We start from the raw sequence: 22,601 nt of genomic DNA on the forward strand, positions 1-22,601 counted from the left end.
ATCTCTTAAAGTGAAAATTAGTTTATTGATGCTGCTTTTACTGTAGTGTATACTGTACCAATAAATCTGGTTCTGTCTCGAGAGGCAAAAAACTTTCTTGCAGTCCACCAATTTACTATATACAAATTAAATTGTGCTCAAATTGCAACAAGACAAAAAGGAAGGGTTTTGTTTTGCGATAGACACTTGTCGTGTTCCTGAACATTCATTCACAAATACACAAATCTTGGTTCCTTACTCAGAAGATTCCTCGTCACAAGTACATCTCATTTTTAACAGACCAGTACGGTGTAGCAGACCAGCATGATGTGTATAATTAACTTGGTACCATTTCATAAATGAAATTTGTTGCATTGCACCACAGTGTAGTTCTATGTATTTTTTGATCTACGACCGTGTTTCTCACTGAAAGTAACTTGTATTCTGATGGAAAAACACTATTTTCGTGAACGTAAATTAGGTTGTAGTCCCCTATCTTGACACAGTTGAAGCAGCATTCCCGTCATCACATGATTTTTTCCCCTCCATTCAGCACAAATGTTCTCATTCTTGCTATTCTACTTAGTAGAAAAACAAATACAGTATAAAATTAACCTTAATCATATTTCCATTTTTCTTTTCAAATGTTATGCAGTTAATAGGCACATGTATAAAACATTTATACACTTAAAAACCATCTCACCCCTTGAAGCTTAAAAGACAATATAGTGCTTTTATCTTTTTACTGTACAATAGCTGTTCTTGCAAAAAAGATCTGTACAGTACATGGCTACAGGCAGGTTATACTAGCAAAAATAAAATATAAAATGTTTAAAAAGCAGTATAGTATATTTATTTTACTTCCATATGTAAAGGTGTGTCTCCCTCAACTACATTTCATTTTATATGCCTATAGCTTTATAGTGGTACAAAAGAAACAATGTTAGGTCACATACCCAACATTTGTCACCTCTCTCCTCAGCCTTATTATAGTATAGTCACAATTTAAATGGTTTAATCAGAGGCGTTAAAGTGTTAATTATGTGTAAGGAGTGACTGAGAAGGAAATGGTGCCTGGCACTGTATAATAGCAAAAGGAAATAGTCACATCCATTATGAGCCATGGCTGATCAACATGGCCTACTTGGCCTATAGTCATTAGTGGCATTTAAACATGTGCCTTTGATAGAAGCAAATGGCGCATGTGCAATATTGGCGTGTAAAAGAAGTGTCTTAGTGTCCAGCTGAGACATTTCAGACTGTGCTAGGAACAGCTCAGCAGACAGAGTCTGTGCTAGGATCAGCTCAGCAGACAGAGTCTGTGCTGGCAGGCAGCCTGCCACTCCGCCGAGCCTCTTTCTCTCTCTTCTCCTTCTGCTTCTCCAGCTTCTCCTGGGCCTTGCGCATATCCTTTAGCTTCTTCTTGATGGTTGAACGGTCACTCTGACTGGACACGCCAAGGGCCTGACAGAAACAAAACAAAAAACAGTTAGGATGGAAAATAACGCTGTGTTTTGAAATAAGTGCGACATACCGATAAGTGTGTCTGTTGTGAGAATGAGGCTGCAACAGCTGGCAGTGTGTTTTTCAGCAGTATTTAATTTAATTTAATTAAGTGGGAGGTAATCGTGTCATGCAAGTGTATGTAACTAAGTTGAAACTATCCCAGACATCAAACTTTCTAGTTGGTAACGTGATCTTGCCCTATTAGAAATTTGCCAGAAACCTTGGGCTGACCACAAACCAAATATATATATATCCATACTTGATTGATATGTGTCATGTTACGATTTAACAGTGCTGATTTTCCATATAATTTCTCATTTATGTCCTTGATACACAATAATATACTGTACATCTCCCTCTGCTGTTGCAGATATGGTTTTGGCCATATGGTGGCAGTCAAAGGCAAATCCTGATCAGAGGAAGATTACTTGCAGAATGAACTGGGTTGTTTTTGTACAGGATATTTGATATAAAGAGCTCCATCTTTATTTAGGAAGTTTAGTGGTCTAGCAATTTTGCTGATATTTCACCTTCAATTTGTCACTGTCCAGATACATGAGCTGCTGGCCATCCACTCCCTTGGCTGTGAACTCTGGTGTGTATTGGTCCATATTCATGCCCATCAACCAATGACAGACTTGCTGATTAGTCCACTCAGTGACAGGCCGGTTTTGCCATTGATAGTCCTTTCCTGTAGGCAGTGGTTCGTCATCCAAGGTCTGTAGAACAAAGGGAGATAAGAGAAGCAACACATAATCAGAAAACAGTGTTGACTGACTGACACACCAACTTACATTTTCAGAACTTTCCCAACTTTTGTTGTGCTAAATAGAACATTTCTAAATGTGTAAAACTGAAAATGTAACTTGGAAATGTAAACATTGTATTTCAATAGGGATCACCACCACCAAATATACATCAAACAATCATGTATCAAGATTCATTAGGGGAAAATGGGTTATAAAGTATTTATTTGGGGAATTTTTCATTTACATTCAAAGGCAAAATAAAGTTAAAATAATGTTTTTGTTTTTAAATAATCTTGGTCAGTGAATACTTTATGATACTAAACACAGCAAGGGTCGTCTGTAGAGTTGTTAAATAATAGGGCACACTAACTTCCCCCCCATGTGAAATATGTGTATAAAAACATGCATGGAATGGTGCTAAGAACATGCATTGCATGCTAGTATGTGGTTGAACTATGGATGAGGAACACACTGGGAGCATGTCAAAATACAAATTCTACTGTAACTTGCATACATTGAATGATTTTCAGAGAAATAATTACCTGAAATGTCAGCAACTGCACATATATTTGGACATGCATAGAAATACAAAGGCTCTATGAAAGCTTGACACAACACTAAGCACCAACTAACAGTACACTACACCTATTCTATGGCAAAATGAAAAAGAACTAAGCCAAGACTTGTTTTAACACACTACAGACAACGTCAACACATGCATGCATCTCTGTGGTCTTCTCTTCATTCATTATATAAAATCATAGCCATGAGAAGGAAGGATGAGGGACAACTCAAAGAGCATGCTTGAGAATGTCTGCTTTCAGACACATCCAAGCATCCCACACAGCTTTTGTTGCCGTGCAACAAAGAGAGCACTCACCTCATTGGAAGAGAAGGTTAAAGTGTGTGAGCGCCCAGACAGATTGGGTTCAGCGACTAACCCTGAGATGTCTGAACTGGGGCTGCCAGGGTTAGAGTCATCTATGACTGACAAACTCTGGAAAAATTGGAGACAAGGAACACGTTAACTAGACCAGTGGTTTTCAAACTTTTTCAAGTCAAGGACCCCCAAAATAATATGAAATTGGCCACGGTCCCCCATCTGAAAATATTTTGAGGGAGGAACCCCCCCGATACAAAATTTGAATTGTTAAAATGTTTCACAATTTCAGGATTTCTTTTTAAATAGCATATCTACAAGATCACATCATCAGTTAGGATTGGAGTTCTGGTAAATTATCCTAGTATAGTCTGAAACATTATGCTTACATTAGGTCAGTTATTGTTATCATCAGATGGGGATTATAGAAGATAATACATAAAAATAGGTACTGGTCAAAACCCAACACCATCCCACCAACAACAGAACTACTTCAACAACTGCTACTTCTACAGAAGGAATATGTCACACAATATTGGGTATGGGGTAATGTATTACATGAGTATTATTAGGTGAAAGTTAATGCATGCAAAGTATAATGATACAATTACATTTACAAGTTAAACCCACAACTGACAGAGATTAGGTTTAACAAGGAGAATATCATCCAAACCAGGACTACTGCAACCAGGCCATTCTGTTTTCACACAAACGGAAAATTAGATGATTGTTGAGGTATCACTACCACATACCCACTTCTACACTACTGTCACACAGACAATAATTTGTTTGAGATTAGCATCCTAGATGTGAATCTAGAAATCACAAAATGACATGCATTAGTAATAATCTACCAGCTGCTCTAAAATCAGGGGGTAAGAAAGAACTAATACAGGACACACAAAAAAATTATACTGTACCAAATCTAATGAGCGACTGAATAGAGAGGACCAGGAGAGATTTGTCTGTTTAAGAGAAGGACCGTTTAGTAAGAGGTATGTTCCTTTCTCAGTAGACAGTGCGTAACTTTAAACTGCCAATGGCCATTTTCACACAGTGGCCATTTCTCTCTGACATCATACTCAGAGAGTTGCGAATATGGTCAATATAGAGGCAGAAATAGAATTGAGAGATTTGTGAATGCCTTGAACCCAGTATGTGGGACCGCCGACCCTTCCCTGGCCGCCATGACAGTCAGCCACACATTTAACCAAAAGTATTAGAGGCACCACTGGGATAGCTTACTCGCTGCCACTGGATCCTACTCTCACGCTTAATGACTAACATATGGTTGAAGCTATTCTAGTCTATCTGGGTGTAGCTCTTTGTAAAATAGTTAGAAGTTTTGTGTCTAAGAGAAACTCATAGTACTGGAATATGGAAATGAAGACACCTGTTACACATATACTCGTTCTAATCTGCCGTTTTCATCAGGACAAAAATGTTCTGCGATAATGGACTAAATTCAATGACTTTGACTTGTGCTGGTCAACTCAATAGGTCAGGTAACTGACATGGGACAGCCTGGCGTTTTTTTCGAATTAGTTGTGGAAACATCACTCAAATGTCTAAATTACTGGTTCACTGGCCTTGATTTTTGCCTCAGAGCAAATCCTTTCTTTAAAATAATCCAGTGTCTGGTGAACTGTTCCTGAGAAAACCATGAGACATTTTGAATCATTAAAGCATGCCTTCTGCTGGGAATGACTGTTGACTTAATGTTGAACTGTAGTTTCCGGTTTGTGAGTAGTTACATTTATTACATTTCGTCATGAAGCATTTTTTTGTGGCATGTTGCCCATTGAAATACACATATTACACATTCAGGTCTCACTTGAATGTGTAAATATATTTAATTATAAATAGATGTGCAAAGCTAATTGACTGGTCTATTGAACAGCGCTCCCCCTATAAAACGTTTAATAAATACTTACTAGTCATTTAAACTATTATTTATAATCATAATTGCAAAGCTTTCTTTTACTTTCTGTGAATAACATTATTTTGAAATTAAAATCTCACAGCCATAGTGCAGCTCGCCTTCAACTTCCTGAAGTACTCAAGGTAATTGATTTCCCTGTGTTAATTTCTACGCCCAGGCTGCTGTTATACAGTATCGATTTTCCCTGTTTAGATTTATTTTGCGATACATAGATTTTCAAATTGTTGTCGCATTAACCACATTTGTACAGGTGTTTTATAATTAGTTGTGCACTGGCTTATACTCTTAGATCATCAAGTAGATCTACAAGGACCATTGGATCCTCACCTTATTCTTGCGGTCCTGACTTTGCTCACTGCTGCTCTCAGTGGCTACATATGGCAGACTGCTGCTGGAAGATGACGGATCCTTGTCTCTGTCCCTGTCTTTGTCTCCGAACCAGGAGAAGGGCATACATGTAGGGATGGAAGCCATGGACTCCGATGGAGACAGGTTCCCTCCAGACTCCTCCAATAGCTCTGCAGACCCTCTGGGTGAAAACATGTTCAGGATTACACATTCGAACCCGGGACCTGTCGATTCTCAAGACAGCCACTTTACCCAGTGAGCACTGCCGCCCCAAAGGCCCCTAGAGTCCATGCTGCTCTGTACAGTTCACCCAAATGGAAATGTTATCCCAAGAGGGTGCATCAAATGTAGAGGAATAGCCATGGGTATCAGTAGGGTAGTGTTCAGCCAGAAATCTACGTATATCCCCTTTCCCACAAGGAATCCATAACATACAGTAGAAGTTCTGTATGGGCCGGTGCCTGTTCCCACATTAGATGACTAACAGCTACAGTATGTAATGCTTGCACAAGAGGTGTCTAAAGCAAACTGATACTAGGCATTTGTGGACAATAAAATATGTATTTGGAATGAACTCATTCACTGGAACTCAAGGATCACTTTGACGACTTTTTGTTGGCAGTGTTTGTTTTCATATGTCAGTGAGCAGCACCATCTTGTGTAAACACACAGGTGTCGCAGTCGCAAAGGAAACGGAACGGGAGGTTATCTAAAATCCCATGCTGTTCCGCTTCCCGTTTATTTTTTTCACAGAGATGGATTAATCTTTTTCTGCATTGTTTTTCCAGTAAGGCATGCTGTTTTCAAAAGGCAATAATTCGAGAACAAACTGAACACAGCACACAAAATATTTTCCCTGCATTTTCCACATCTCGCCGTACCATGGCATCTACCATGAAGCCGATTTCTGCAAAACACATTTGTTTATATTTTTCAATCCTTCTCTTTCTGTCTCTGTCTGAAAAACGCGTCCAGTCTGCAAGGACATTTAGCCTACAGTATATTGAAGATTTCCAGTGGATTAAAACGGCTTTCAGTGAAAATAGAAAAGGGGTTTTAGATAAGATCTTGTGTGAAAAGCGCCTTCACTAGCAAGGCTAATGTATGATTGGAATGAAATACCTGCTGTCCAAAGATGCTCTCATCGCCTCTTTGTCGTGTTTCTTCCCTTTTCCACCGGACTTCCGGAGGCCCCTGTGTTGATCATCAGTAGCATTAGTTTAAGTCAGACTAAAACGAAAGTTACGTATGTCACTACGGTTCTATGAATCCCGAATGACCGCCAGAGGGGGTGCTTAAAGCACTGAATAATCCCTTTACACATGTGCAAAGGGATTATTCAGTTCTTTAAGCAGGGATGAAATAGAACTGGCAATATGTTAAATTAGACAATGATTTCTCAGGGAACTCACCCAAAGTCAGGAAAGCGTCGTTTTGGTTTTCCTGCTGAGGGGCTCTCATTTAAATCTTCTAGACGGAGGAAAAAAACAACAATTATAACCAATCAGAGTCAACCCAAAGGACAGCCATGCTGCATAACTCATGACGTCACCTATAGATGTCTTTAGGTGTCTACCTTTGACCTCCTTGCTTTTCCCTTTGGACTCTCTCTTCTTGACGTTGTGCAGGAACCCTGGTGGCGAGTGTGGTGACAAGCAATCTTTAGGGGGCGACAGAGAGGGGCTTCCGCTGCTTTCTAAGCTGTCCCTCTGGGACGGCGGTGACGAGGGAGTGCTGGAGAGCTCTGCCTTGCTCCCGGACCTCTCCAAGTCCTGTGCGACTCCGTCGTCTCTGGGTCCATTCCCGGGGTAGCACACCTGCACCGGCAGAGAGAGACTCTCCTGGATGGAGTTCCTCCTCCTGGGAGTGTCCTGCTCCTCTTCGTCCTCCTCGTCCTCCTCCTCAGTCTCCTGCCCGGGTCAAACTGGTTATTATTACATTGACGTGCCGTGCAGCAGAGCAAGCACGTTGTTGAGGCCACTGGTTCTTTGGTTTGTGGTGAACAAACTCTCTCTCTTTTTTAAATGTATTCAATGGAAGTTGTGGGTTATATTTGGGTGTAAAATTCTTCAGTTCAGTCAAATGAAGATTTAAAAAAATAGTGGCATGACTGGCATCTGACTGACCTCCGAGTGACGTGGTGATGCAGCGAGGCTCTCCTTCAGCTTGCTTCTAGAAGGTGGCTGTCGCTTGGCCTTCTGAGCCAGCAGGCACTTGGCTCTATGTGCACTGGTATCCAAACGCTCAGTCTCTGGAACCACCTCACTCCAGTCTGCTTCTAAGAGAGAGAGAGCGCAAGAGAGATGGACAAATCATTCAAGAATGCCAAATACAACCCAGATGTCTTAAGCAAAAAAGAAAACATTTTATTTTAAATTAAGGCAAACGAAAAAACTATTCTCATACTTTGTCAGAAAATAACAACAAAACCTGTGTGTGACGATGGCAAACGTTATTAAGAGTTTCTACTGTTACCTTGTAGAAGCGAGTCAACAGACAGTGTGCTAGTCACTGGATCTCGGCTGCTGGATGTCCGCTCGGCTGCAGACTCCTGACTGCGCTGACTTCCCACAGAGGACTCTAGCACAGCTAGCTGTGTGTAGAACAACAAAACAGCAGTTCAGCCTCTCCTCACGTGGGCACAACGTTATTGTTGCCGCCTGGCACAAATCTCTTATGTCTATATTCTATTGTAGCAGATCTGCAAGCTGGAAACGTGATGCGAGGCGACGCATTTTGAGAATGCAGATCTGCTACTTTGAATCCTGAAAACTAACTGTTTTGGACATGTGAGGTTTCCACCCGACAGAGGCGTTATGATGGCTCAGCATCTTTTCTTCAGTCAGGGGCTTCTTATTCTTACCCTCTCCTGCAGGATGTTCAGCTGCTCGCTGTACCACTTATCCTTTTCTTCTAGAAGCTTCTTCAGCTCCTCCTCTTTCTTCACAAAGTCTATCTCTCTGGGGGTGAAACGGGGAACACACCAATATTCATCTGAAGTGCAATCAAATAAATAGGACACATGAGCCTTTTAACAGCGAATGACCACAAGGGGCTTTGATGTAACTTCCTTTGTAACGCTTTAGTCCGAGTTTCAAGTCAATACAGACTAAGTAAGTACAGTATATGTACAATGTATCGATAAGCTTATCGATAGTGCTACTTAAAAACTGTGTTATCTGTATTAGGACAGTATCAAAATTATGCCAGATATGCCGCACTATGACAACAAATTAATGATGTGCTAGAGACAGACGTTGATGTCATTATCTACATTCAAGTTTTACTTACATTTCTCATCTCCTTCAGTGAACGCAGACACAACACAGAAACAGTGTAGTAATAAATCAGGACAGGTATTAGTAAAGCACAGTTATAATATAATAGGTCAACTTCACTGGTGGAAAGACGCACGGTAGTATTGCAAAGAAAACAAAACATTTTGGCTCAATGACCATGGAAATAATTGGTTATTGGGAAAAATGCCAATACATGTATCCCTTTTAGGTGTAACTTAAACTTCAGATTAACTCACTTCTGCTGGTAGTCCTTGAGCAGTTTCTTTGCCTTATTGTACTTCTTGTCTAGAACTTCATGCTGGCTCTGGCTCTCACTGAGGTGTTCATTGGTGGTCTTATACAATGTCTGTGCCTCCAGCCAGTAACCCTCCAGCTTCAGGATTTTATCATTGTTTTCCTCAATCTTCTTCTCCAACACAGCCTCCCTGGAATCCCATGACGCCTTGTCTTCCTCTGATGCAATTTCCTACAGAGAGAGCGTGGCATTCAATATTTGACACAAGTTTGATTGATGGAAATCTATGGAATCGTTCAGCAAGTGTCTGATGATGTGATCATCATATTTCTATGTGTAATCAGTTAACACCCCGAGCGGCATAAACTGAGTTCTCCGTCCTATCAAATAGTAACGCCCAGCGCTCAGGACGGAGATTAATAAAAAGGACAGAGATTTGTTGATATCAAAACCGATGGGATCGCTCCACAGGCTGGGAGCGTGCAACATTCAATGTCATTTCCGGTTGGGACGTCATCCAAATCTTAGCGGGGGCGTTTAACGTGTTAAATAGTTTGAATAATAATTTAACTTGTAATAGTGATCAATAGCAATCCCAGATTAGCCCAAAATAATGTCATACCTTTTCCTTCAGTTGGTTTATTTCAGCTGTGGCAATGCTGTTTTTGAGCTGAAGCTAGAGGATAAACACAAACAAACAAGCAGTTAATTTCACCATGCTCGTCTTTACCCAACACCAACCAGCAGTGGTTGTACAATTTTGAGGTAATTGTACTTTACTTGAGTATTGCCAATTCCCAATACTTTTACTTCTACTCCACTACATCTCAGACGCAAATATTGTACAATGCGTCGCATTTTCAAAAGATCTTTATACATTTGAAAACTTGAAATGCATAGTGAGTACTTTCTTACATTTGGTACTTTAAGTACATTTTTAATTCCATACTTTTACTTGTAACGGAGTAGTTCTACATTGCAGTATTGATACTTTTACTTAAGTAAAACAGTAGTCGTGGCATTGGGATGACATGCCTCTTTGAACTTGAAGGCCAGCTGAGAGGAACTCATGTTGCTGGGCATGAACAAGGCCTCCGTCTCAGGCAGGTCAAACACCTCGACGTTCCTCTCCGGGCTGAAGTTGGAGCCCAGGATCGCCTCTTCTCCTGCATCGTCCTCATCCTCCTCGTAGTGCTCATCCTGACACAAAGTAGAAGAAATATAATGTCATCACACGTTATAAAGGAACAGTCAGCTGCCCCACACCAAATATGTCAAATGTGTGTATGATTCATCATTGTCTGGAGTAGGCCTGTCACAATTATTATATAATCAATCGCCTGATCGCAATTATTTTAAATAATCGCAATTATTGCAGGGAGGCAGCGCATGAGGGAGACTACAGGGTAAAAAAGACACACACACAGCCACAAAATCAGCAAAAATGTGTCCAACTTACCAAGTAATTATTTTGTCTAATAACAAACTTGACACTTGAACAATTTCAGATCAAACTTAATGTGTTCCCCATTGTTGCTCTTCTAACCAGCCCTACCTAGCTACCTCCTCAGTGCTCTAACACTTGGCAATGGAAACAAAAGGTCTGGCTGCTTGTGCTTTTCCATGCACAAACATTTCCCAATCCCTACAGACGGGCTGTGACCAAATCCACACCTTATGTGCACAGCAGAGCACTGTGACACTGCACTTACTAACAACCAGCAGCTTATTTGTCCTGGTGGGACAAATTGTCAATATATGTAGTCATAGTTTTAGTCCTCATAGCTTAATTATTATTTAGTTTTTATTCAGTTTTCCTCAGTGAAAAAGGGTAGTCGACATTTTTCGTCAATAGTTTTAATCGACGAAATCAACACACGTCCTGCTGACTCACCTCCTCTGTGGAGTGCTCATAGGGGTCGTCCAAGTGTTGCTGCTGTTGTTGCTGTTGTTTCTTCTCCTGCTCCAGGGTCTCGCTGATGAGACGAGCAACCTCGCTCTGTGTCCCCGGCTTCTCCCGACCGATCAGGAAGCTGTCGGGAGAACGCACCCGTCAGTTAGTGCAGCTCCCCCTGAAATTCCACACTATAGCTTCCCCCGGTATCTGACTCAGTCTACCTGAAGGATTCTAAGTTTTTTTTAAAAGGTCTTCAAAGCATGAGAACTACTGATTTAGAAGGCATTTGTCAAATCGGCCTCAGGTCTTAATGGGTTAAGCTTTTTATCACAACATAATGGTGGGGAACTCCCATCACCTCAGGCCATTTCCATCATAATAGCGGCCCCACCCCCAGGCCAAAATAGAGTTGGATCTCACCGGACCGTGCCTTTGGTGTTCTTCAGGACCGTAGCAGCAAACAGCTGTGTGACGCCGACCAGACTGATGCAGTCTACCTCCACTATCTGGTCATTCACCTGGATTCTAGAGACAAGTGACAGGGCATTACTAAAGAAAAAATATCCAAGATTGTCAGAGACTATTAACTTATTTTAATTTATTTTTTAATTAATTCCCTACTTGATCATACGACGGCGTCAAATAGAAGTAGCAGAATGATGCACAAGCCCGAAACACACACACACACACACACACACACACACACACACACACACACACACACACATATACAGTACATTCACCCAGATGGTGACACAACAGAGATCGGTTCCCTGGGAAACGGAAGTAGGCAAGCTATTTTCTTTAGCTGCCAGAGAAGGTTATAAATACAGATGCTTGTTTGGAAATCGTGTCTCGGGGCCTCGGGGGGATGAGGCATCCCTGGAGTTTGACGTTATAAAACAAAAACGTGTTGTAGTATTATACAGAGATTGCAGAATGATCTACAAAGCACATGCCATTGTACCTGTATTGATTAAGAACTGTAACGCTACTGTGAAATTCGGAGGTAGGTATCTTACCTCCCATCTTTTTCAGCGGCTCCATTCTCCGTTATTGTTTTTACAAAGATGCCGAGCTTCTCCAGGCCCTGATCAGCGCCGACACCCATTCCTATGATACTGATGCCCAGACCGTTGTCTCCTGCTGGGGCATGATGAAACATTAGCATCGGATCATTGGAGGAGTGGGGCAAGCTTGCTGCTTACCCACACAAATACAATTCTGATCAGAAGACACCATGACTGGCCATGCAAGCTGGACTAGACTCACCCTTCTCAATCTCCACTGGAAACACATCCATCTTTTCAACCCTCTTCTCCAGCTCGTACTCAGCTGACGCTGCCACTGGGTCAACATCATCGTTGCGTCTATCGTATTCTTCATTGGAATAAGTACTGAAGACCTGTGTTGAGGCAATACACAGTTTAAAACACGGAACCTCCACAGTAATTACAATCACTTTTGACAGGTCAGAGTTTTCATTGTGAATGAGATGAGATAATTGTTCTCCAATTCTCTAAGTCATTTCTCTCTCTCTCTACCCGTTTCATAATGTCATGGCTTGACAAAAAGATTATTGATTGGCCCGGGCGACTAGTGTAGTGGTCCGGGCAACTAGGCTGCCAGTGTGTCGCGGGTTCAACTCCCGATCCTGACGACCTTTGCTGCGTGTCACTCCCCATCTCTCTCTCCCCATTTATACTGTTCACTAATAATAAAAAAAAAAACAATAATATTGATTGAATGATTGATTGAGCACTTGAAATTGTAAATGTATTCAATAGGATAAAACCACAAAAAAGCCAGAAGCTTGTGGTCCTTTTGGGGAAGGGAGGCAGGGTGCAACAACACAATAACAAAACAGAGAAAAAACCAAATAAAACACAAAAATCAAATGCAAGAAAATGTAAACACATTTTAGAATGGTGGATTGGGTAGGAAGGTAATTGTAAGTGCCCGTGACACTTGGGTTTAACTCCAATGTTTTCTTTAGTTTGAAGTTAATTTGTTATTTACCTTGCTCATTCTGGTTTACCTTTATTTTGACACTTCCTGTTACCAACACATATCTAGCTGAAGCCTGTTAGCTTCACTCACATCAGAACCACTCACCACACTCAGCCAGAGTGACAGGGAAAGATGCAGTGTTTCTAGCAGCAGAGCCACATGGTAGGATATGTTTGCAACTTCATGTTTGCCCAGTTGACTCGACATTATTGAAATGTTTGTAGCTTCAGTATACAATATGTGGACCGTGTACCCACAGATCACAGTACTGATTGTTTGGTGACACAGTGCCTCACAGTACTGATTGTTTGGTGACACAGTGCCTGTTTGCTGTGCTTCCTGAAGCTCAAGGTGGCCTTCCAGCTCTTAGCACCCTCGATAAGCGGAGCGAGGTACAGCAGTGTTTGTTTGTTTCATTTGAGTTCATGATTTAATTTATGGTCTATTGTATTTTGTTGTGGTATTTCGTTTGGTCTCTGGTATCTTGGTTATGGTGCTTAGTTATTGTATCACTGCATTATTTATAATTGACCTTTAAATGAACATTTTTATTGTTTATCGTATACTGAAGTGATGAATCTAATGCACTGCTTTATTGTGAGCGAAACTATGATTGTTGTGGTGAGTGAAACTATGAAATGTATGATTCTAAAAGTATTTATTTATTCAATTTTATAGTTTTCACGGTGTACCAGTGATCTTCTTCTGTACCTGAAGACGAATAAATTACACCCGTTGAGACCATCCACATCTGATTATTTCACAATTCGAGGGCAGCTACAGTAATCATACCTTAAAGATACATGGTACTGCTGTACTTAAAACCTCTATAGGGGGTTAAATACCTTGCTTAAGGCAGCTTTAAGAAGAATTGCTATGGTATGTACAGAAGAGGATGTTCACAAAGACATGAACTCTTGACCCTGGGTGGCTTCCAGCCAAAAACTTTACTGTTCCTTCCCATCTCCTCCATGGTGCCCCAATTCGATGTGAACCTGCAAAACCTTTTATACAGGTTTACTCTTGCAAATGAACTGATGATTAGAACTAGATATGGACAGTAGGAAAAGTAACGCACAACAAGGGGTGTGGTGAGGTGTTGACCACTGGGAACAAACTTAGAGTGGGGAAAAAGGTGTCTCACACTCTGGCTCCATATGAAGTTTAATTCATTCCCGTTTCAGCCTGCTGGCCTTCCTCAGAATTAACAAAAAAGAGGAGAAGGTCTCTTAAGATATGGAAGGACAGTAAACTGCAACTCCCAGACCTCCCAGTTGTAAAGTCTCATTGTGCACATTTGTTTTATTTTGCAAAGAGGTAAAGCTCCACGAATCATAAGAATGCAAAAAGATACATTTTCTTTTTTTTTATGTATTTAATTTGTAACTATGAATCTGCAGGCTGTGCTCGGACAGCACTGAATGAGTCCCCACGGCTGCTTCCTGCTTGGAAATATACATCCACAAACACACACTACCGGCAGAGCAGCAGAGTAGAAGTGAAAGTAGAACACAGCTGTGAAAAACAAAGAGGTGGATGAAGCAATGATCAAGGCTCTGAGGCGACAGGTGTTCAGCATCACAGCAAAGACAACAGAAAACGAGCCGTGCCACAAAAGAACAAATACATCCCTGACCTCACAGCTTCGAGCAAACAATATGAAAGATTAGCACGGAGAGAGTAGCACATCGTTTTGGTAGATTGGGCTCTGGTCTTTGGTATTGTATTGGTACAATTTAACTATGATCATGTGTATTTGCTTTGCATAGCCTACCATAGATATTACACAGCAGAAATATAATAGCCCCATAATCCAATTTGAAAAACTCTCCCATGGTTCATGCTAAGGTGAGCATTGTCATACTCTCCAGTCCCTGCACAAAGGAGATAAACATCTGCTGTAAGTCAGTTACCAGGATGTAGTTAATGCACACACTTCATTCCGTGTTAAGCCACAGTTAGTAGTGGAGCAACGTTCTGTGTGTTCTCTTCAAAAGGCAACCGAGCCTGCTGGGATTTCCAACTAGCTTTTAACAGTACATTTTCTATGCTGTATTAGTATCACTATGCATCCATTTATGTGGAAGGTCGAGCACTGCGAGCAGAAGAAACAGCAGCCCTGCTCGGCGAGCTCCAAACAGACCTCAGCTTTGGCATTCTTAAAGAATCTCCTCATGGAAGAAAAGCGAGGGGGGAAAAAAATCACTTGGATCGTCTTTTAGGAATGACTTAAATGGAGCTGGGTTTAATTTCGTGTCAATCCAAGGACATGCACTCTAGATTATTATTTTATCCCACTCTTGACGCAGAAGGTTATTTGCATGCAGACAGAGGCCAAAGTGAAGGAATTGGTCAACATGTCAAGGTATTAAATTAAGTTGGCCTCTAGCGCTGTGTGATTACTATTCTCTTCTATTATTATTTATCTGCCTACAGAGGCAAAAACAAAGGAACTTTTTCCCCACTTGTTTTTGCCAGGTGCTAACCTGGCTTATAATCACTACTGGGGCTAGTAGGGACCTAGTAGACACTTTTTCATGATTGGCTGCCTTGTCTCTAGGCTACCTCTAAGCCCATCGTCTGAACGGAATCTGTAGATTCTCTGTGCCATGTCATTGTTCCGACCTCCCATTGTTCCGAAATTACTAACACTATCTCTAAAGCGCATGCAGCGCATGTTCGCCAACCAGCAGTGCAAGCACGGGAGCAGAGCATGTTCGCCAACCAGCAGCACATGTTCGCCAACCTTTCCGCATGTTCGGACTAACGGGACTTCGGATCTATGGGCAGTGCCCAGATTCTCAACGGCAGCCATTGTTTACATACATGGAGGGAGCGAGGGACAGAGGCTGAAAACTCTACTATGCCATGTAATTATTAATTACAGGCACGGTGTTAAAATAACTATGGCATCTTGCTGCACCTGGCAGTTAAGACTGAGTCATTCTTGTTACCGAATGGCTTCCCAGATAATCTACCTCACTAGACTCATGCACTAGTTTACCTGACACTGCAGTAACACTGTTTACAAGTGTTTTATGTAACATGTAACTGACCTATGTCCTCAGGAAAGCCCTGACTTTAGCTATACCTAATATGGTTTTGTAACATGTTTTTGCCAATACAATCAGCTGTTAGGCTGTTATATACAATAACTTGTCCTACTGAGAATGAAAATCTACCAATACTGAATGTAGGCCAAATACTTTGTACACTTTGTTATATCAACATAACACACCTCACAATATTTGCCCCCATGTCACAGTGAATTCAGCAGTTTAACAGCTAAAACACCCAAGATGCACACAGAACTGGCTTCCTTGTTTCCTCGAGGGCCAACACACACAGTCATGTGATGCTGCACTCAAACATGTCCAACCTGGGAAATCAAACAAAGACTAATTCCAAGTCCCTCCGGCGGGGCAACGACTAGGGCTGTGATCTCCCAAGTGCTCCCGATATGTCAAGTGTGGTAACACAAAGTGGAAAGCTTAAAGTACTCAACTCGACCCAAGTGTAGGCGATGGTTACCATTTGGTTGCACAGACAAAAGAGAGCAAGAAAATCTATAGGATTTGGAGTTTGCAGTGTGCAGAGGTATGATGTAACCCAGTAAACATTTCCACTCCAGGCAGCAGACTCTGTGGTCTAGATCCTGAAGCATGTCAGGACTTGAGGAATCCACCACAAGCTATAGTCTCCTGCTTGCTCTCGTCTTTCAGTTTCTCTATGTAGATTTTGGCCCCGGTTCAAAATAAGTCATAGGTTTTTGTGACCCCCCCCCACCATTTTTGTTTTAATTGAGATCATACATTTGTGTGTGAGAGGAGAGGGACATGTCATCTGACATATCAGCAATTATCTTCAAAGTATAGATTTGATTTTGAAGACCAATGGGTTCCTCTCCCTAGATAAATGAAAAAGATTAGACTAGGGGATTATACACTCTACTGCTGCTCTGTGGTAAAGGCTGGAATGCTATTCATGAGGCCTCTCCCTTAGAAATAACTTTAGTGAATCTTTTGGCTTCCTTTTTCATTAGCAAATACTTTTACCATAATATTATAAACTACAGAGACACCAGAATACAGTTTGCACTTCATATTATATTACTCATCTATTGTACATTGTCTTGATTGTGTTGACAGATCATATCTTACGTTATATAAGACAGACACAAAGGCAAGGCCATTGCACAAGCCATTTAAGATTACATCTTTTTACAAGTTGTCAGACAGTCCAGTTAGATCTCAAAACAAATTAAAACATCTAGGAACATGAATTTTACAAGGGATCTTTTATATGAGCCACCAAGTTTAGAAAATTGGAGCCAGTTGAAAATTAATCCATGAAATTTGAGCAGGGAGCATTTTATTAACCATTTCATTTGTGTGTTGTAGTTGTGAAGTGTAAAAAAAAACATGGGGTAATAGAATATAAGAGGAAGTGATGCGTCCCAGGCCTCTGTTGAAGCCATAGTGGTTATGCTCGGCTCTCTCCGGTGCTTTTTGCCCCTTCTAACGTCCAAATTCCCTGTTGCCATGGACTCCTCCGGCTTTTCTGAACAATGTCCCTTTCTTTGCTGAAACCTAATCGCTCAAGCGCCATCTTCCTGACAAGAGAGAGACCCAGAAATCAATCTCTTTATTAGCCCCCAAAGCACACACAGCTCACTGTTGTTATCGCTGTCTCTGGTTAGGTTACCAGACGAAACGCCCATTTTCCTTCATCGCAATGTACAAGCCTGGTTTGCCCAGGTGAGTTATGCCATTGGTTCAAATCAGAACGCATAACTGTCCGTCAGCACAGGGCCAGCTGCTACTGACAACTAGGTCCACTATGAATAAATTCAAACCTGCCAAAGGAGGAGGGGATCATGGGGTCTTTTTTTTAAGTAGCCCCAAAGTAGGGCAATTAATGCATTCTTTGTGATGCCATTCTTCCTTAAAAATGTTAATAGGGTGGCAGAAGTTGTGATGTGGGTTGCCGTACCAGTGTGCCATCTGTTTCATATTTTCATTTTCGCCACGGCTTGTGAAACTCACAGTTCCAAACAGCACGCCTAGATTAACGATTACTTTTTCAATCCACCTTCCAACTGCTTTCGAAGGACTGCCCCTGTGCGTGTGCCAACACACAGATGTGCACATAATCTCCACACCCAACACTGTCTGAAACCCCTTTCCATCTCCAACCCACCAAAAGAAATACCAGTGTGGGAAATGAGTCAGCATCTTGGAGGAAGAGCGGAGAAACCCTGCCAGTGCAGCACAGCCATGCAGGGACGAGCATTGGCCTGGGGTCGCTCGTACTATAAGCAGTTCTACGAAAAACAACAAATGAAAACATGCTGCGAGAGTAATCTGGGGGTTAGGGATCATAGTGTAATTAGGAAAGAAAGCATGGAGCCAAGTTTTTCAGTCCCAAATAAACAAGACAGATATACTAACTTCCTTCGAGCATGCACTTCAGACATCACATGGTGATGTTTGGTACTTTTTTACACTGATTAAATACAGGCCAATATTTGGTACACTTTTCCATCTTCCAACTTCCTGTGGAGTGATTGCAATGATATGCCGCCTTGAGGGGTGAAATTCCACGATAGAATCTGATAACTGTATATGGTTCAGACAAGAGACGGGTTAAGCAGGTTTATTTACAAATGCCACGTAAGATCCGCCTTTATTGTCCGGCAGGAGCAAAACTTTCCACCGCATCCTGTAATTTAGCATTAACTGTGACAGAAAACGTAGATGCCTGCCATTGTGCCCATTTGTAATCAAATAACTAAGCGGTCGAAGGCGGCTGAAATCAGCCCCAAGTCTATAATCATGCCAAGCTGTTTAATGACCAGCATTGAGCCGAACGCATTAGTATTCATCCCCATTCATTCCAGAGTCCAGACAGTCCCCCACAAGTCCAGGTGTCTGGAGGGATCCCAGATCCTGCAAGGGCCTCATTCTCTCTGCTGGTTGGATGAGGGTGGGGTCTTGTCAGACACATTCCACTGGCCAGAAGAACCAACACAGATAGGAAGTGGAAAGCAAAACACTAGGGAGGGATGGGCACTATTCAGTGCAGGACAATAGCTAAAGTAAAGGGGTAGCTAAAACTACCTAAAAGGGGTAGTTCAGTTCACCCCAAAACGATATATATATTTTTTTTCTATTAATTACTCATCCTATGAAGCCTTGAATTCATGGAATTAATTGTCATTTTGTCATTCTTGATACAACATTCCAATATTTAATTGAAGTAAACAGGAGGCCACAAGAGCAATACTAAATTATATTTAAAACGATCAAGCAGGTAGTCAGGACAGGATAGTGGTCCTCCCTGGATTACAAGAGTTGTTTTTGGTCTTTATACATTAAATTGGTATTTGTTATATAGCTTGGCCTCCTACTTAGTACTTACTTCAATTAAATAAATATTGGAATACTAAATTAAGAATGTGACACACAAAATAAATCGCCATGAATGCTTCTGTGTTAATTGATAGAAAAAAGGTTTTGAGTCAACTACCCCTTGCTTAAAACTTTCCCGAACTGAAAAAATGTTCCCAAACTGAAAAATATAACTTTGTTTTTATGTGTGTCAAGTCAGGTGGTAGCTATAAAAGTCCACCTCAGCATTTTAACTGTTTGTATCCATCCACCGAATACAATTAATCTACTTTTAAGGATTCATATGAAACAGAGAAAGGAGAAGCACGAAAGAGCACCACACCGCCTTACTGGAAACAAATAATCAGTCTTCAGTTCTCCAACATGAGTAATTCTCTGCTAAGGTACGAGGGGGCACGGTGGCACAGTCAGTAGTGCTGTCGCCTCCCTCCGCATCAGTGCCCATACGCGAGGCGGGGTTGGCGACAGGGCCTTTCTGTGTGGACTTTCCCCTAGGGTAGGTACCCTCACAAAAACATGCAGTAATCCTGGTCTCTAAACTACCTCCCCCTTGGCCAGCCAACTGTTTGGAATAACGTGTTCCTTCCACGAGCTACGTCCAAGCATTGAAACTCTCCCCTGTCAGGTGAAAAGAAGCAACTTGGACTCCTCATGCATAGAAGGAAGCATGAGGTCAGTCCGCTGCCCCCCCCCCCGGTTGGCAGAGGAAGTGTAGCGCCCAGGATTACATTAGATAATTGACACTGGGTGAAAAAATGGGTTACAAAATCGTGGGGGAAAAAAAAAAAGGTACGGTACACGTTCAGCGATTGTATGTATTGATAACAGCAAGGGATTGTGTGGGCAAGCCTGTCTCCGCTTGCATGCTTGTCTCTCTCTCAGCGATCAACTGCACTGTGCTTGACACAGGTGCTTTATCTAAAACACCACACTGGTGAGTGCTTCTACGCTTGCGCTTCATCTGCACATTGAGCTCTGTGAAATAATGAAACTTTACAATGTAAACCAAGTTTGTTTCTTCTTCCACCACACCCTGTGTGTATATGAGTCAAGGAGGAAGGACAATGTCTGTTTGCTTGACCGAGATCTTTTGGTTGTACTTCCTGTGGGGGGAGGGACAAAGCGGCAGGTGCAGATCCCTGCCATTTTCTTTCCCGTCACGATTAACTGGTTCTCAACTCTGTTCCAAAATGTACTAGTAGTCGCACGCGGCATGACACACATTAGAGCTGAGACAAGTATCTCTAGACAGACGGGCAACCCCAACAACCTGTCCACAACGCAATGTGTTGCACCAGAGAGAATAATAACACGCCTACAAAAAGGAGCGTTCCTCATTGCTGTAATTCTTGGCTTGTGGATGGACCATCAGCCTCAAGGTGAACGCAGATTCCAGCAGGTATAGATTGCTGGGTTCACGAGACCTGCGGTTTAAAGCTTCATGATTTGCGTGTTGTGCCACTTTTTCCACAGATTAGGACACGCCTATGAATACAATGACAACAATTTCACACTAAACAGCCAGGCTTGTTTTTCTATTTGTAGAAAGGACTGTTGTGTGTGTGTGTGTGTGTGTGTGTGTGTGTGTGTGTGTGTGTTATTTTTAAGATATTCTCAACATGTGTTCAGAATATCTATGCCATACACTAAAATCTTAGGTGTTCATTTATCCATTCGTAGTATTAGGGTGTATAAATGTAACCAACAACAAACCTTATGGGTTAAATTAACACTGAGGATTGTATAGTGCATCCATATAGAGGGTGCAGCAGACTTCTGTAATGACACAGCAGTTATGGGAATGCAGCATTTCAATGCCCCACTAAGAAATGCACTGCTTTATTTACGGAGCTACAGAACAGAAATCTAGATTATCAAGTCAATACTTAATTGCTGTGATCCCTCTATTACTAACAATGTGAGTAATAAAATAAAAACCTCTGCTTTCACTACAATGTAACTAAACAGTGAATGAACATTGCGTGATTGCAATCACCAACTCAAATCAGCCAATATTCAGCCATAAAACAGACTTTGAATCATTCCACACCAAAGTCTGTTTGCCACCCTCTTTATCCGAGGTGCACTTCTCATCCTGATAAAAAGTTGTCCCCGGTGGTTTACAAAGAGGAGCTTTCTTTCTCAGGGGATACCTCCTCTGTTAGCTTCAGGTTACTGGGGACGTAATCCTGTTGGGAGCACAAAGCACTTCCTCTCTGTCGGCCAGGACTTGAGGGTGCTGCTACTTCACAGTGCCAGGCTCACACTAGCACTAGGAAATTGTAGCACTGGAGCCTTTTTCTAGCTAGGTAGGAGTCATGGTCAAGGGCCGTCCTTGTGAAGAAGTCACCCCTTTACAGGTCCATTTTTACACTCTCAGATTTAAATAGGCACAGAGGATTTTACTGTGTACAAAAAAACACCACGTAGTTTCAACTGACACACACACACACACACACACACACACACACACACGTTCTGAATCTGTTTTACTCTGAAGCCTAGACAAACTTTATCTGCTTTATAGTATAGAACAAACTGCCCTACAACATAGTGTGACGGCCAGTCACAATTGACTCTTAATTGACTAATTGGATAATTAACAGGCCATCACCACTTAACGATGATTGACACCTGGCAATCTCCCTGCTCAGGATAGTTGCCACAGGTGTGTCACTCGGTGTGGGAGAAAAAGTTTGCATGCTGGCAGCAGCTCTCAAAGACAGTGTCCAGCACACTCTGCATTTCTCTACCTGTTTTTTATTTTGATCGTTTAAGTGGCTCGAGTTGGAGCATGTTTTAGAAACAAATTCACTCACTGCATAAGAAGATTCCTCCAACTCCACTGCTGAAATCCAGGGAGGAGAAGTAAACTGAGGAGGTGATTTGTTGCAGGAGGATTGGTACCCTATTTTGAGTTGACCTAGTGGGACCCTAAACCACTCACAGGTAACGCAGACACTGTCACTGACAACAGGAGGAATACAAACACTTTAACATTTGGATGCAATGCAAACCACTTAATTAACAGCAAGAGGATCTTTCTTAACCACTCCCTACAGCAGGAGGATCTGTGTCCCTTTGTTTTGTTTGAACTGAACCAATTTTGCTTTATTTCAAAGGAGTGGTGAATTGAATTAATAACCCCATTTGTGCCCGAGATTTTGAGTTGAACATTTATTGAATATATTTAGTTGGGGTTTCCTTATTTGTTGATTTTCGTTCTGAATATTGAATGCCATTTGATGCTTTTGTTATTCTCATTGAAAAGTAAATAATGTTGTAACCTAAACTAACCCACCCCTGGTTTCAATACTAATACTGTTCCAATTCAACACAATAAGGG

The 22,601-nt window shown here is 41.6% G+C and overlaps 1 protein-coding gene across 3 annotated transcripts in view; it reads right to left on the reverse strand.

Moving 5' to 3' along the window:
* Positions 1 to 5: 5 nt before the first annotated feature.
* The window catches only part of ppp1r9ala (protein phosphatase 1 regulatory subunit 9A-like A), a 29,122-nt gene continuing 6,526 nt past the window's right edge, over positions 6 to 22,601 (reverse strand). The window contains exons 3-20 of one of the 3 annotated variants that reach the window (XM_080786068.1): positions 12,108 to 12,240; positions 11,858 to 11,981; positions 11,256 to 11,360; positions 10,833 to 10,971; positions 9,974 to 10,138; positions 9,561 to 9,614; positions 8,940 to 9,169; positions 8,268 to 8,364; positions 7,880 to 7,997; positions 7,531 to 7,682; positions 6,981 to 7,314; positions 6,817 to 6,874; positions 6,527 to 6,598; positions 5,384 to 5,585; positions 3,115 to 3,231; positions 2,016 to 2,204; positions 1,281 to 1,443; positions 6 to 1,250 (exon numbers count right to left, since the gene is read on the reverse strand). In XM_080786068.1, coding sequence (XP_080642194.1) covers positions 1,285 to 1,443; positions 2,016 to 2,204; positions 3,115 to 3,231; positions 5,384 to 5,585; positions 6,527 to 6,598; positions 6,817 to 6,874; positions 6,981 to 7,314; positions 7,531 to 7,682; positions 7,880 to 7,997; positions 8,268 to 8,364; positions 8,940 to 9,169; positions 9,561 to 9,614; positions 9,974 to 10,138; positions 10,833 to 10,971; positions 11,256 to 11,360; positions 11,858 to 11,981; positions 12,108 to 12,240 — 2,448 coding nt within the window. In that variant the 3' untranslated portion in view covers positions 6 to 1,250; positions 1,281 to 1,284. Of the gene's footprint in view, positions 1,444 to 2,015; positions 2,205 to 3,114; positions 3,232 to 5,383; positions 5,586 to 6,526; positions 6,599 to 6,816; positions 6,875 to 6,980; positions 7,315 to 7,530; positions 7,683 to 7,879; positions 7,998 to 8,267; positions 8,365 to 8,939; positions 9,170 to 9,560; positions 9,615 to 9,973; positions 10,139 to 10,832; positions 10,972 to 11,255; positions 11,361 to 11,857; positions 11,982 to 12,107; positions 12,241 to 22,601 lie in introns of all 3 variants that reach the window. The other 2 variants (XM_080786069.1, XM_080786067.1) reach the window with 2 other exon arrangements.

This window comes from Protomyctophum bolini (genome assembly GCF_963924005.1).
Source record: "Protomyctophum bolini genome assembly, chromosome: 16".
Lineage (NCBI taxonomy): Eukaryota > Metazoa > Chordata > Actinopteri > Myctophiformes > Myctophidae > Protomyctophum > Protomyctophum bolini.